This window comes from Diadema antillarum, unplaced genomic scaffold, assembly GCF_040938485.1.
Source record: "Diadema antillarum isolate AM-2024a unplaced genomic scaffold, OU_Dant_1.0 seq00001573_RagTag, whole genome shotgun sequence".
NCBI lineage: Eukaryota > Metazoa > Echinodermata > Echinoidea > Diadematoida > Diadematidae > Diadema > Diadema antillarum.
In genome coordinates this window covers 1,061,173-1,079,071 of record NW_027272293.1, presented here as the reverse complement: position 1 = coordinate 1,079,071, position 17,899 = coordinate 1,061,173, and the positions used below count along the sequence as shown (strand labels likewise).

At 35.5% G+C, this 17,899-nt stretch overlaps 1 protein-coding gene across 1 annotated transcript; it reads right to left on the bottom strand.

The window, feature by feature from the left end:
• Positions 1–620: 620 nt before the first annotated feature.
• LOC139710831 (cleavage stimulation factor subunit 3-like) lies at positions 621–17,629 on the bottom strand (the record flags this gene model as incomplete). Its single annotated transcript, XM_071622750.1, has 5 exons — positions 17,518–17,629; positions 7,182–7,283; positions 5,333–5,428; positions 1,713–1,745; positions 621–820 (listed from the first exon to the last, which is right to left on the bottom strand). Coding segments are annotated over exons 1-5 (464 nt in total), but the record flags the coding sequence as incomplete, so codon positions are not given.
• Positions 17,630–17,899: the final 270 nt, after the last annotated feature.

The window sequence follows — 17,899 nt, the reverse complement described above, 5'->3', positions numbered from 1 at the left end:
CATCAGTTTGTGTTTAGTAACCACTATCAATGTATACCAAATTATTTCGTGCTCCAGTTTGGCATACAGTACATAGCAGTTGTGGTTCATGCCACTTGATTCAGAGCACACCACAAATGCAAAGTCTTTTCATACATCTCCTCCCCCCCCCCCCCCCCAAAAAAAAAAAAAAAAAGATTAATAAAAGTAATAGCTAAATACATAGAATTTTATACAAAATAAATTTTAAAAATGAAATATAATAAACTAGCAGGTTCCTCTGCAAAGGCAATACAATATGTCACTCTGATACCCCCCATTTCTGGAGTGAATTCTTTCTGCTTTATTTGTCTCACACACTTCTTCATTCTCTGTCTGTGCCTCTAGTTAACATGGACTTCTGTGACCCATACAAAGCTAGTCACACACTTTGCACACACACATCCACACACATGCAAAAAAAACCAACAACAAACAAACACAAAACAAACTACACAAACCGCACACTCATAAACATGGAGCATTCAAACCTTTAGCTGCCTTACCAGTACTCTAAACGTGTTAGAGCACACTAACAAAGTCATAATTAACTGACTAGAAGTAATTGAGCATCAGTGATACCAGCCAACTGGCATACTTACACCCCCTTGAGGAACTGAATGTAGTCATTCCAGATGGGGTAAGAGAAGATGTCCATCCCCATCTTGTCCAGGGCGAAGTCGTATGCCTGTGCCATCTTCTCCCTGTAGGACGATAGACTCCCTTTGGTCTCTTTGACGTAGGACAGGTAGCACTTCCACAGGTCGATGTTCATCACCTTCATCAGGCATCGTTGAAACAGCTGGAAGCAAGACCAATCACAACCAGCAATTGAGACTGAGACTTACAAGATTTATAGGTTGTTATATTTAAAGGTGTTTCATGCAGCCAGTTCCATATAGTGCTTGATTTCTATATTTCCAACTAGGCATAAAATTACCATTGAGTCTTTCCTTGCAGTCCAAGAACATTAAACTCCAGCTACATGGACATCATTCATTTTACTATAATCATATCAAAGTCATCTCTAAAGATCAAAGTTTCAACATTCTGAAATATCCTTGCTGCTTTTTTTTTCTTGTGAATAAAACACAACCGTCATTCTTAAGCTTATATCAAGATACATGTACAATCCTTTATAAATATTAAAAGATTTCCATTCATGACACCTTTTGTTTTGTGAACATATGAGGATAAGTCTAGCCCTACATTCATGCCACTAGTATCTGTTCATTTTAAATTCTTACCATCAACATACTTTGGCCTTTATATCACTGCTATTAAATTTCTATCCTAAGCTTATTTACCCGACACCTTCACATTAAACAACGTCATAATTACATCGCATATTTTCCAGAGGTTGTGACATGCTCAGTACATAGCCTGGCTCTTATTACCGCAATCATCACTCTGCCTCAGACTAAAAGACTTAAGAGTGAAATATTTGACCTTTGTCATGTTATTTTTTGAACATAATAACCATATAGACGTAGTGGTTCTTAATGTGTGGTATCAAGCACAAGTAGATGCAACTCAACTCAAAGCTCAACTAAACTCTTAACTTCACATCATTGCAACAAGTGTTGGACTGGATTACTTTCCAATGTACCTAACACTCCAAATAAAAATGTTCATGTGAAGCATTCAAAGTGAGCAAAGGACACAAGTATGAAATGAAAAAGAATTTTACTAACCTTTTCCACTCTCTCATAGTTCTTACTCTTCATCTGCAGGTGAAAAGGTGGAAGTACCACAAATTTGATCCTCAGTAAAACTCGACAGCAATTTAGAGAGACACTTTAATATTTTTTTCCGGGAATAGCCGCTGGACGACATTGCTATGATGAAATTTACATTTTTGCATATATGTTCTGATGACATATGAATAAATGAAACATTAACATCAATAGACAATTGAGCTTAATAAACAAATAAGTTTGAAGAGAAAATAAATGAATAATAATTCACTGACATATTAATGAATTGAAAATGAATATCAAAATCCAACAAATCTATGAATCATTAAACAAATAAATTCAGTTATTTTAATACAGCATACTTGCATATTAAAATACAAATATTTTTTGTCTTTTTGATTGAGATCAATAATCAAAGATTTTCTTCAGAGCATGCTCTCAATACATTATATAAAAGCATAGCAAACATATTTCGCAAAAATTCCCCATAGTTTAGCCTCACAGCTACACTTATACTGTACTTCAAGTACTGTGGCCGCAGAATGGGGGGGGGGCACTACTTTTTTGCTCTGCAGAAAAAAAAATAGGGAAAAAACACCACACCCATGAATTTCCCAAAATGGGTGGGGGCATTGACCTTGATCCCCCCCCCCCCCCCCCCCCAATCCCACAGCCTGCCCACCCTGAAAAACATTCCAGGGCTCCTAATGTATACTTTAAGGTGCTACATAAGCATTTGCCTGATTGCCCGGGGCAAGTTAAAATCAAAGTCGAGCAAGTGTTTTGGAACATTGACTTTTTAAAAAAATGCTTGCCTGAACTGGGCAAGCAAAAAAGATGTGAAGCCACCTTTTTTATGTATATTCCTCACTACAAATTCACAAAGTCAACCACACAGAGACCCAAAGATAATGACAGTAAGTAATGCAACACACTTTAATTTTATTTCAAAACTTTCCAACACTTATATGAAGAAGCCCCAAAGCAAAGCAACACCGATACTCGATAGAACCAAGTTTGTTACTTTATTGTGTCAAAGTGCGTGAATCAATGTGTGCTGTATATTCAAATGATAAGCCCTGGACTTACATAATTTTCTTAGATTTTGGACTTTCTTTTCAGGCAAGTACAATTCATGTTTCGGCAAGTGTTCTGCAACAATTTGAATATCTGCTTGCCCGATCAGGCAAGTGATAAAACAATAGTTATGTAGCACCCTGTACTGTGTTTCTAAGATAGCTCTTACTAGGTGTATTTAGTTTTCGACTTTGAAAACAAGTGATGAGTTATAAGAATGGGCAGTGGTCCCAGACTTGATGTGTTGTTGTTCTTTTCCTTCTATTTTTTCTCTTTCGTTCTCTGTGGGAGGGGCGTGGGAGGGGCGTCCCCCCCCCCCCCCCCCCCCCCCCACCAGTAGGGAGTTTTCTTGCTTTGGGATGAGAAATTGTGCAATTTGGCACATACCTGAACAAAATTATGCTTGCATATATCTTTAATCTGTTTGAATCTAAAATGAATGAAAGACTGTCATGAAAGACATCACATTGGCTACTTATTATGAGTAAATTTTGGTCAATGGTGAATGAGTTTAGAATGTATGACTGGTGTGACTTAGTAGGGTCCCTAGATGACACAATACTTTGGAGACCTCTTTGGATTATTTATTTTGAATAATAAACAATCATAATAAGACACAGCCACATATGTAACATCTTCTAGCCATCAAATCAGAAAAAGGAAAAAGTTACTTTACACTCAGTTTAGCATTAGTGGGCATGACCTATGTTTATTTATTGATTTATGTTTGTGTTGCTGTTTTTCTGGGAGGCATGAGAAAATGATTGCTGGGTGGGTGAGCATGAGATGAGTCGCTTGGGAGTGAGACTCACGACATAGACATGAGACTTGGTAGATCTTCACTTTCTCTTTGTCAAACCTAAACCCATCTTCCTTTGTTGGATAATGTGACATTTGTTTGAACAAAAATGTTTCCCCATGGGAGAATATGTCTGTCTCATGAGAAGATATTACAAAGATATTGCCCTTTACAGGTGTCATATTACATTTGACATCCCGGATGGAGTTATATTTTGCCCAAGAGATTATATTTCCCTGAGGCGTGCAGTGCTACTTAAGGGAAAATATTGTCTTGAGCAAAAAATATAACTCCCTAGGAACTGTCAAATGTTGTATTACAATAATAGACAAAGTAATGTTTGTTATATCATAAGGTCTACATAAATACCCACTCTAGTCCCATCGACAGTCAGTCAAATTCTGGAATTATTATATTACCAGACCTTCGCTGCATTATTTATATGATTGCATTCTGACCAATCACCAACCAGTATTTCTGTAGACCATAATAATATCACATCATAGTCCACTGTCACATGATGTTCATCTAACCTCCAAATAATATTTGACCGACCCATATGGTATTACCACAGCAAGCCTAAGACAGACAGTTTTACAAAGCAGAGCAAAACAAATAAAAATAAAATCTAGTGCCACAATGCTAACCAAACTTTTTGTGAGAGGGAAATTCTGCAACAGCAAAAAGCTACTCTGAAAAGAAAGACTCTGATTGTAAAAGCACAACAGTGAAATTTAATTGAAGTCCAGCTATAGGTAATGTTAAGAAATTTTGAGACATGCTCATTTTTGCAAAACAGTTCTCGAACAGTTTATTTGAATATGTGAGTGACCTGTGTCATCACCCCACAATTTTTCTATTGAAAATTGTGTCCCTCCCCCTTGCCCTGTTCCTCCCCCCCCCCAAAAAAAAAGAGACTAATAAAAGATTTTCTGCAATAGAGGTGTAAAATACATGTATAATGTTGTTCCTGACTGAATAACTTCACAATAATAACCAGTCAGATATATATTTTTTATTTGGATTTGTGACTTGGGCATAATATAACCATTTTGTGAGAATTAGCAAGTTCATTACTTCCCCCATTTTGTTGCAGAATAAATATCTTATCAGATTTTGATCAAATTTTCACTGTTGTAATAGTAAAATCTTACTCTTTCTTTCAGACAAACTTTGAACCGGTACGGCTTTCCTCCATTACTGTGGATTCTAGTGTCCGAGTGTCGTCTGACCTTATTTATGTACAGCGCGCTCACGTTATGACGAACACGGTCACAACGAAATTCCATTTACAACGAAGCAAAATTTCAGGTCGCAACATGATATCCGCTCTCTGTTTTTTCATTGTTATTTGTTTGGTTATACCGAAATTCTGATATAACAAAGAAAACTGCCAGTCCCAAGGACTCCGTTAACAAGAATCCACTGTACCATGTTGTTGTTATTGTTGTTACCGTTCCTCATGCTCCTGAGCTGATTAGGTATTTGTGGCTTATTGTATCTTGGAAAAAAGAAATGCAGTAATTCCTCCAGATATTTATTTGGGTCATATTCATGCTCTGACACCGACTGCAGGAAATTACAATTATGAGCAAAACTCCTGAATATTATGTAATGCTATAAAATACAACTCTGAAATTCAGAGTAGTCCATGATGTGTTGGACATTTTTCAAAGTTGCAAATCAAGTCTCCATAATGACTAATGAATAGAATACTTAGCAAATGAGAACCAAAAATAACCTCTTGCTCCACATAAGTCTTCCAGTAGCGCCCAGAGTTTGTGAACGTTGCCACCAGAAGCTCATACAGCGTCCGTGCCTTCTCCACCGGTTGGTTCTAGAATCAGACATCGAGGGAAAACAGAATCGAGGGGAAAGGAGCAATGGTTTAAGAATACTCCTTTGTAGAGTGGCTCAATTTCTTGTCACATGTCAAAAGTGCCAAGAAGAGACTTTTAAAGTAGTTTAATGTGTGTTGAACATGCTGCGTTTGAATGTGCAAGTATAAAGGGTCGTTATTTCAGTCTCTATCTATGTATCTACACCATGGAAATGAAATGCTTGTTGACAAAGACAGTTGAAGAGTAGAAAAAGCAGAAATAGCAGGAAGGATATCTCATCTACACATCAAAAAGATAATGAAAGATAGATAAGGAAAGGAAGGTAAAGGGTACAGGCACAAGAATCTGAACAAAGGAAGATTAAAGCTTGTTGTCAGGGTTTTATTTGGATGTGCAATGCATATCATGCAACTGTAAAGTGTTCATCTGTCACAAAGTGTAACACGTGTGTCAATGCAGGTGATTCATTGTAACTACACTTTGTATTTGAATGCATTCATGTAAGATAGCATCCTACATTCATTGTATTCATGAAACAATGTTTAGTGGGTGATTGCAGGTGTAATCTCTTGGTATCAAGATACATTTGACACTGTCAAAGCATTCAGTAGTGTGTAACACACACTTAAACAACTGACACTGAATACAGACATGTAGAGGTGAGCACATTTCTAAAAAGCACAACAAAGTCATACAGTCATTAATAATTATTCCTTTTAATACCATTCAAGAATACCAATATTTACCAATTGTATTAATTACTTATTTAAAGACAAAAAAAATTTGAAGGCAAAGAATGGGGTAAATTAAACAAGTGAAAAAAATATATATATTTACTGGACAATTTTACTTGTACCTAATTCCTCAGATACGTTTGTATCACTAAACATATTTGCTTGCTTATCGTCGAGAAATTTCTTGGGCATCATAAAACATCCAGTGTAGATTTCTTCCGTCTTCAATTTCTCCTCTTCGTGTGCCCTGCATCATATCTGGGGTGGTTTGAATTTCTAATGAAAACCTCCACTAAATAATGACTTAAAGTAGTTGCAGTGCAAATTAGAATTATTTTTACATACCCTTATCATCTGATTTTCATGGTTTGTTTGTTTTTTCACATAACTTTTCAGGGTTTACACAAATAAATTCCTAGTATATCATTCAAATAAGCAAATTTATTATTACAAAAACAGAGCTTGTGAGAAACCATTCTTGTTGAAAATCAACATTTAAATTTATGAAACACTAAAGTAAAGGAGTCAAAACCAAACATGAAGGAATGGAGTGACACAAATAACACTGGAAATGAAGTCTCACTTTATATGTACCACTTCATTTCTTATACATTTACATTCTCATGATAAAGGAAAATATATTGTCACTTGTCATTTACAAAAAAGAAGGAGAGGTAAATACAATTGTAACTTGATATTAACATGAGAGAACACAAATAACGACACAGAAGTAAAATTCTTTTATGACAAATTTATTTCTTTCTCATTTCTGTTACGTTGCTGCATCTTCACCTCAATGTACACCCACTGATAGTGATAAAACCAATAGCTCAATTCAAAACCTTGTATTTAGGAAGTAAGAGACACACAAATGCAAAGAAACACAACACAGAAAACATGTTTCAATGTGTTTTATTCGGGATAAATACATATTCTTTTATTTTCTTTCTTTTTAATTGTTCCTTCACTGTTTGTGTGTGCACCTTTGTGTGGTTCCATTACTATAAATTCTTACCTGGGCTTCTCGTAATAGAATATTCCATGCGTCCGTATCAAAAGAATACACTTCAATTTTCCTTTGGGCTTTCTTGACTTTCTCAGGCACATAGCCCCATCCCTATCACGTTGGAAATGGAAAAAGAAAGGAAAAATATTATGTTAGCATTGTCACTACTGTTTGGCATTTCAAAACTGGCACAAGAGCTTGGGGAACACACACATCATCCTCACATTCCAAAAAGAATCACACTTCATATATGAGATTAAAGGTTAAGAATCTACCTTGTACAACTACTGTATATGCCAAATATTTCACAAGGTTTTAATTTTTCGCGAATTTTGCGAGTCAAGTGCTATTCGCAAAATTAAAGACACGCAAAAATATTGACTCTGATCCTGATGTGAATGTGACGTACGCATGTACATTTCTCTGTTCAGTACAGGACCCCACGATCGCGAATTTAACCACTCGCGAAATCGTCGGGAATTCCCGATTCGCGAAAATTTAGACTCACGAAATATATGGCCCATACAGTACAAAATATGCACTAAACACATGATCTTCACACACACAATTGTCTATGGAGTGTCCAAAGCCTATTTCTGCATTGCTTCCATATCGATGAATCCATAAAGTTCAATATGATTTTGAACTATTTCTTCACATTTGAAATTTGCATACAGGGTTGTGTGTAACACGTTTAGCATAATGTACACATCCATTAACATCTACTTGCAAACAAGAAAGTTTTGGTTGCATCATTTAATTATACAATGTGAGTTCGCAGCATCCCCTTTTGAAAGACACTTTATTTGGGTTCTGCTTTATATCTTGATCTCTCTTTTTTTTTTCTACTTTTTATCTATGTATTTTTTGACAAAGAGTGTCATTATTTAGCAACCCTATCTTAAGTAAAAGGCATTGCTGGACTTGGAAATGATGTGTCTACCTGCAATGAACTTTTCCTCAGGCTAAAGTATTCTAAATACAAGGTAAAACACTGTATTGGCTTGACAATTGGCACACCCTGTTGCATTCAGTTTATTCAAATGTCTGCCAGAGAAAATGCATTTTGTAAAACTTTTTTTTTTTCTTGTGTACCAATCACCTTTGGGAAGTTATTCTTTAAGCTTTTGTGGGAAGCGTAATGAAGGATCATAACAAAACACTACAAAAACCTAATGCTTGGCATACTAACAAGGAAGCCTTGGCTGTAAACGAATTGAAGACCAATGGATATTAATTCTGGTACCGAGGACACGTCTGTAAAAGTCTTTATGATTTGGTCTGCAAAACCTACACCACATTCTGCACAAGTACAACTGTAAGTGTTGTATTGATCAAATTACCCATCAATTAACACAGATTTAAAGCCAAAGTACACAAATGGGACACACACACACACACAAACACACATTTATTTTGAGAGATACTGTTGGAAAAATGTTTTGATTAATTGATGCTAGACATTTACAATTTGCCTTTGGATGGTATCCAAAACTGTTTTTAACTAAATGAATTCATTTCACAAATGAACCAACTGAGATGAGTAAAGTACACCTATCAACAAGAACAACAATAATAATAATAATAATAATAATAATAATAATAATAATAATAATAATAATAATATCTACAGGGCTATGCTTGTGTGCACAATTCTGACATAAGTATAAAAAAAGTAACACTGAATTTGAATTACATGTATAGTTATATGCTATCAGCATGGTGCTCAACCAAGCCAAGCAAAATGGAAGACAATGTTACAGTACTTCAACGGCTGACTCTGATAAAATTTAATTAATCTGGTTTTGTAGTTAAGAATGAACAGAGACAGAGAAACACTAATATCAATCTTGTGAAACAAATGACTGTACTGTCATTTCATCTTCTCTTCAATAAACTGCTTATTGGGTAAATCATGGATAGCATTTTCAAATTATAGCAGTCACATGCAAACCCAAGCTCTTGTGTCATAAACGTAAAGTATGGACATAAGAAACACAACGAGCAATAATTGACACAGTGATAAGATCTTGAAAGAGCACAGAATTTAAACATGATTTATTTTGATATAAATAATGAAATTACCAAGTTGTAAATAATATGGACTTGAGAAAGTCAACATACAACAAAATAAGAAAAACGGAAGAAAACTTCTGGAATATGAAATGGGCAGCTAAGTTAATCATCTTGAAAACATCATTCAAATATGTACAATTATATGTACATGACATGACAGATAATCAATAAATAGAGCCGAGTACAACTGTAGATACAGCAGTGTGTACTTCATATCATCACATTAAATGAAGCTGTAATTCCCTTTATAATCTATACTGTAGGATTATACTACCAAAAAATGTATTTTAAAGTGCAATATGCATACAAAGATGGTAAAGTCTGTGTTCTTTTAATGCTCTTTTGATGACAAATTGGTTTAAGGAAGTCAGTTTCAACTAGAATTAAATATAATTTTAATCAACATTAATGTTAGTATTACTTTCTACAAGTCTATTTGTAAAGTCTTATACCTAAAATGTATTGTTTCCAAGACTTTATCTATAAAACTATTTTGTTACAATAGTCAGCATCAATATTTCATGCAGACTGACTACATGTACATAACAATATATGCATGTCTACACACTTGACATACAGCTGTACACTTCTAATGAGAATAAATTACACCAACATCACCTTATTTTTTTTCATCAGACTCTTTGATCACAATTACTGATAAAATAATGAATCAAAACATGATACATTATTTGATTAGAATAGCTAAAGTGTATCTTTTTTTCTTACTCATTGCAAGTACATGGATATGAAGCAATGAAATGAATGTTTTTCACTGCAAGGGAACAATGTATTACAGATAAATGCAAAGCAAAACTTATTCTCAAATTTGTTAGTCTGCTGTATTATATTCATAATGTGCACCATACATGATTACAACGTTAAAATACATTTCATTATTATGCTGAATACCTACATTCATAAATGTGCATCGTACAAGATTAAAATGATAAAATACATTCCATTTTTACAAGACTGATTTCAACATCTTAGAAAACATAATGAATAACCAACAACTTACAATTACATTACTGCCTAAAAAGGACATACATGTGTACTGCACACAGTAACGATCTGCAGCTTTATCCCCTATGCTCTTTTCAGCTGACAATGTACTGTACAAGTATTCATTGGCTGTTCAACATCCCCAAAATAAGATTTTGCTTACAACAGCCTTGAGCACATCAATATTCTCCATGCATTAAGCAAATACTCACATTAAATGTCATATACCAGGTATGTATAATTGAGAAGAACTCACATGAACAAGAAATTAAAGGAAATCTTGTGAATATGAATGACCCTTTGACATCTTATTTTCAGCATGAAACACTTTTTTTTTTCTTTCTCTCTCTCTACCCAATGCAGAGCATGGAACAGCCATAATAACTACTGTATTAACATACCCATATTACTGTTTGATATTGCCTCGCAATTTGCGAAAGTAAACTATTGGTTTTAAGGATGTGTCATTGCAAGCCATTCTGAGTGAATCTTGCTCTCATCTTTATACATTTAAAATACTAGTAGTCATCCTGATCATCATTTCCTTGCTAATGCTTAATACTTTTGCTTATTTTTCAATATTACAAGGTATTTATACTCACAAGATTAACATGAACTCTGTCAAAAATGGCTTTGCAATGTCAGCAAATGACACTGATTGTGTATATTCTGTTTTAATTCTAAAGGAAACAATTAAAGGATGCATATTTCTTTCAACCAGTAAACAAGACTTTCAGACAATAGAAGTGTAATCACACAGAAAAATACGTAATTACCTACATTGTCTTGGTGTCCCACACATACGTAGTGCAATGGATCATTAGACAGTAACATAATGCACATTATTTCATCAAGAAAACAAAAATTAATAAAACAAAAAATACATTGTACTAGACGCAAAATTACACTCATTGTACATGTAGTCTCACTTCGCATTCCTGATACAGCTTCAAATCTCTTACTCTCCATCTACATATTCGTTGGTCATTCCTCACATACGAAACACTCTGTCCTTGGCATGGAACATACAAGTTAATGTACATTTGAAAGAACGAAGACCATTTTCTGTCACTGCTCAATGAGTTTTTTCCCACTTTCTCTCTCTCTCTCTCTCGTCTCATTTGATGTGTTACTTTCATCCATTCACAACTTCAATCATTGCACTTTCCTCTTCAAGTTGTCTCATGGTTTTGCTGTCAGAACCTTTGCCAGATTTTGGGTTTTCTTTGTTTTGTTTTCCAAAGGATGCCATCTTCCATTACAGGTTGGCATAGTGTGACAATGTGCAATGTCTTACAGCACTCGGTAAACACTAAGTACAGCACACACACACTTACAATTCTCACACTACTAACAAACAAACACACACACACACACACACACACACAAACAGACATACTCCACATATTATTTCATGTCAGCCGTTTCTAATATGGTTGCTAATGCAACTCTGCACATGGACCACAAGTTGTCATGGGAATCGTTCCTGCTCCTGAAGGAAAATAGATCAGAATGTGTTTAGTACAGGGGAACCTCGTTATAATGAGGACCTGAAAACCATGTGACAATTACCTTGTTATATATCAGATTTTTCACGATACAAGGTTTTGTCAGTATCTCAGGATACAAAAACAAAGAAATATGAGAGTTGGGAACTGCAAAATCACCTTGTTTTAAGAGCTGTTTTTTGTTTGTTTTTTTTTATATCAGACCTCTACATAACGAGGTGCCATTGTACATTACCAGCATTTGGACAGGAGCAGTACTGTAAGAATGTGCTCATGAACAAAGCTGAAGCATTTCTGTGCATGAACTATTTACTTTGCAACACAACAGTTTCGGACGCGAAAAACTGAAAGGTATTCAATATGTCAATTTTACTTCAGGCCTTAAAGGGTGTGTACAGTTCTGGTCGAGGTGTAGATTTAGCTTTTAACATTTTGCGAGATATTCAGAAACCACTCTATGAGATGTAAGGGGGAATGCAGTTCTAAGGGGTATCAAAAGTTTATTCGATGAAAATCGGTTTTGAAATGGCTGAGATATCCAAAAACAAGGTGAAACAAAGAGATCCTAATAAAGTTGTGGCATGTCGCCTTTTATTATTAGCACTTTTTTGGATATCTCAGCCATTTGAAAACCAATTTTCATCAAATAAACGTTGAATCCTTCATAAAATTACATGCTCTTTCATATTTCATAAGAGGCTTTTCATTATCTCACTTAGGAATATTCAAAACATGAATCCCTACCTCAACCAGTACTGTACAGTCCCTTTATGGTCTCTGTGGCACCAAAAATGTCGTCTCACAGAGGACATGGGCATTTTTATAAATCTTACTTGATTCAATCAATGATGTTCTATATACACCAAAAATACAAACATAAAAAATAACTCAAATGGTGTACAGAACAAACGAAACCTACATGTCCATGTACTGGTCGTATTCAAGAATATTGCAAAGATAATGGCACATACAGCAGAAATGCTAGAAAATTAAAAAGTGTATCCATATGGTTTGGTAACTTTTGATGAAAGTCTTCATTGCTACAACACAGCTGGATGACTCACTTCGTTGAGGCCTTGAAAAGGATCTTTGGTTTGCAGGACACCGTACAAAAAATTCCTTAGAAGCAGTGATGTCCAAGGATATTAACATTTATTTTGCATTAGAAAAATAATTTACAGTTGGAGAAGTGTTCGTAACATTTGCTTTCATTAGATACATACAAATGAATGAAAAGTCAACAAAAAAGACAATTCAAATAAAGTGTAGCATTCAAAACTGGTTTGCTGATGTATCAATCAATTGGAATTGTTTATGTTCCAAGTCTTTGAATACTACAGTCCAATACTGGGATTTGAATGAGAATGCATCTCATGGAATGTTACAATCAATTAACAGTTGACTTTAAACAAGACACCAATCAATTACATGTACATCATATAAACTGGGGGAATTCACTGTATTTTGAAGGTCAATGACGATATACACGTACACATATACCTTGTGAGTTGGATTAACACGTCACATCAGTGACTACTTCAGTTGTATGGCATCTGTAAAATGAATCTACTATAATTATGAAATCAGCATCTCCAAGATATTATGTTTGTACTGTACAGGCAGCTGACATTGAAAAGCAAATCTGCTTTCTAGTAGAAAGACAAAAGTACGATGTACAATGTACATGTACAACTTAACACAAAATTTACCAGAGTTTGGCTCAATAGCATTTAAAAGCTGCCATAAGCCTACAATACATCCTATTAATTTCAAGTTTCTTGAATTTCATTTTCAATTGGAACTATTGTAATTTATTCTCTTTAATTCAGCAGTTCTTGTGAGTATAACTGTACAATGTAGTGTACATGTTATGGTTACAGCATACAAGCTATTATTCAAGATCATGTGCACATACAGTACATAGTGCTCTGTGTGCACAATGACAACACCCCTTTCTGATTATCGTTCCTAGGTTGTACTGTAACCTACAGTGTATTATGTCTGAGTGATCAAGTCACCACAGGGTTACACCGTAACATTTACAAATGTAATACACATGCTATTCTGAACCTGCAAAATACCTTGCATGTATGTATCATTTTGACCATTTGAAGTGAAAACATAGTTCTGGTACGGGTTCAAGAACCCGTCTTGCACCATTTCATATAATTGCTTGCAGTACACATACACTGTATATCCAAAGAGTCTACCAAGAAACTTACCTGGATGGTGCGATTTGCCGGGATGATGAGTCCTTTTGGAGTATTTTGAGATCTAAAGTCAGTATACCGACTTTATTCCAGAAGGATCCAGGCTAACTTGGTCTCAGGGACAACTCGGTCCTATTTCAGACAATTTACACGCAGTTCGCGATCAGTATACACTGTATTGTACACATACACACGTACAGTAGCGTAGGTGCACATTCAATTTGTATGCATGCCATTCATTGCCAAATAGGTTCTTTGATGCGCACGTTGTATCAACTCAGCCCATAACTGCAACCAGCCAGAACGTAAAGTGCTCCCATACAAGTTGTAGTACAACACTGTACAATGAGGGACAACTTGCTCCCTGTCATCAAAGCGAGACTGAGTAGTCCCCGAGTCCGAGTTAGCCCGGATCCTTCTGGAATAAAAGTCGGTATACTGACTTTTATTGACCCAGATCAGGTAAGTTCTGAGATCAAGACTCTGGCGTTCCTTTCTGGTTAACATTTTGCATTTTCGTCGTTACCCAACAAATATCTTGTTATTACAGCGTTATTCCACACATTTCTCAGGCAAATGTGTTTATTTTGGAGTGAAATTTGACAGTTCTGCAGGCATACCAGAACTATGTTTTACCCTTAAATAAACAATAATGCACACACTGAAAAGTTAGGAATAGAATGTGATGGCAGAACAATAAAAATTGTACAGTGCACTCCCATTATAACAAACATGGTATTCATAACAATATTCTGGTTACAATGAAGTAAAAATACAGGGTGCAACATTATCCGCTCTGTTTTCTTTCTTTCTTTTATTTGTTTGGTTGATAATGAAATTTCGATATAAAACGAAAGAAAACTGCTGGTCCCAAAGATTTATTTTTTTTTTTTTTTTAACAGGGAGTCCACGGTACTTTACAATGCCGTGTGTAAACACGAGCACACTGAAACTACATTTGTATGAGCACAACTATAATTTATGACAATGTGACTTTTCATGTGTGCATTACCCACTTGTGCATATGTATCTAGCACATACAGTTCAGTATATCTTATGGGAAGGAAAAAGAGATGATACACTGTAACAGGTGGAAAGCAGAGTTCTTTTTGTTTGCACGATGCCATAACAGTCCATTTCTAAAATTTTGGCTCAAAGCAGAAGCAAACAAGTGCATTGTACAAAGTCCGAGAGTTAAGGTTTTTTTTTACTTCAAAATCTCAAAAGCTTAAACATTTTCTATACTGTATACACTCAATCCTATATTGTATGCTTGAGTTTTTGTCTAGACACACTTTCCCTCAGCCTGGCACAGCAATCCTACTGTTTGAGACCAGGTACACTTACTGTATGACCTTAAAATGATACATTGACATTCAATCAGAGAATGACATTCTCACATGCTTCAGACCTCTGTATAATGTCATTATGATCCTCCTACTTTGGAACTTACAGATAACAGATACTATTATTTTTTTTCAACAGATTCATAAAGGCACAAGCCCCCATAAGCATGTACTCAACATTTTTCATTTTTGTTGCAATAAGAAGACATTGGACTTTCAATTAACATAGATTGCTTCTAGACCTATGTTTCTTTTTTAGACCATGACAGAGCAAAGGGAGCTAGAGGAGGAGGAAAAACTCCTAATTTAAAGGTCCAGTTTACCTTCGGGAGAAGTGATTTAAAAAATGTTCAATACATCAACAAGACATCACATTTGATGTATATGTATAGGTCTGTTCTATCACAAAACATCCTACCATATACACAATTTTCGCAATAAAGCCTAAAATAGAAGGAGATATCAGTGTTTTTCTCAACAAGACGTAACTGTATACGGTTTAGTCTGGAAACATTTTCATTATAGCTGTTGTTCACATTTTGTGTATTTAATAATATTTAACATCGATTATACGGATTCAAATTTTTACAGTGCTTGTTTCTATCCCTAACTCATATTTTAGAATTATTTTAAAGCACTAATGCTGGGTTTTTGTTTAATCTGCAAATGGTACATTGTGCCTTTAATCCATTGTTTGAAAGCACTAAAATTGCGAAGAATGCAGTCACTAAATTCAGCAATGCATGCTCCCATCAGTTAATTCTATGAAAAGTAACATGAGTATTTACATGTACAGACAGTGTTGATGTTCAGTATGCATTCTCTTTCAGCAGCCAAACCAATGTTCATGACAAAATATTCATTTTAATGTATATTCTTACATAGCCAGAGAAGAATCAATCCTAATGTCATTATGAGAAGCTGGAGCATGTGAAGACATAATTTCATAAACTCATTAAATGTAGAATATTTAGCCTTACATTGTTTATTTCTACAGCAAGTACAGGGTAGTTAATAGTGCAAGTTGTACAAGTTGTAACTTTTATAAATACATTGAAGCTTGTGAAGTCAAATTAAAAGTATTAAAACATGTGAATAATACTGTAATTACAAAGTGTACACAGCAGCATATTATACTGTGTAGCATGTCCAAATTTGATAACTATGTTAGAACTTAGGTAGTAGTCAACGTTTGCACACACTGAAATACTAGCATTTCAACTTTTTATATAATTCTATAATAAATATTATCTTTTAGTGATCGTGAATTCTGTAATCTCATTGGTCAATCAACCACTGAATAAGTTTATATCCTGTATTCCGTGATAAGGTCATTTTGTGCGCATTTTCTTAAAATACTAGGCCTCCAGCCTCATGGAATATGGCACCAGACCATAGATATTTGCCCGTATTTCATGAACAAGCAGGGGGTAACTAAATCACATGATGACCATGTCTAGACGCTCCACATATCCTATCAACATGTGATGATGTGACTTTGTGTCCTCACCACTCCTAGATTATACTTTCAGTTTCACAATGTTCTACTGTCTGGTGTCTGGATCAGCACAGTTTCACGTGTACTGTAAAAGTGGATATTTTCACGCGACTAATTTTTCGCGCTTGGCCGGGTAAGAAGAGTTTCGCGTGTTTTTAATTCCGCGGAATCAAGACACCACGTACAGGAACATATGCAAGCAAAAACATTCGCGCACTTTTATTTTCGCGCTAGTTTCTGGTTGTGCGAAATGCGCGAAAATTTCAACACCGCAAAAATTTCCACTTTTACAGTGTGATGTAAATTTACAGGATGCACACATACACAGCACGTCATAAGCAGACGTATTAAACCGGTGAAAGAATACAAAAGTGCCAGAACACTGTGGACACACAAACAACAAAGGCGGTAATTTTGGTCGTATGGTTACTTCATAACGTAACATACACGCTACAAGCCAAAGACATAACATCTGCAAAGTATTATAGAAGATCTATACATATTAATGTCTATTTAAATGACATCACAAGTGAATACAAAATGACGAAATCATTGTCAATTGGGCAAGTTGCTATTCTACTTTGGCACTGTTTCCGCAGTCCCATTCATTCGCTTTCTTGTGTGGCTGATGTCCACGTAGAATACGATACAGTGTGGTCTCTACCACTCCCTGAAAAACAATAAAGGTCAGTCACAAAAACATACCGTGAAAAGCTCCGATCTAGAATCACTTGACATCCTAGTTACTTTAGTGACGGTTCAGTCGAGAATATGATGTATATTTCTATTGTTATCGCTGCTTATCGGTCGAATAAAGATGAGGCAAAATGGCGGTGTTTCTCTCCCCCGACAGCGCGACCCTGGCATAAAGATTGAAACCACGCACACACGCGCCGCATGTAAGTGTATTGTTATACTGCACTTGGAAACTACATTCCCCGGATGATGCTTGCGCGCGCGCGATTTCAAGCATGGCCATCCAGGGAGGGGGCGATTGTACACTGATCCTGGCAAAGGTCCACCGTGTCCAGGGACGAGGTGACCGCTGAGAGAGGGGCAGATCTCACCTCGGGCCCTGTCGATCTGA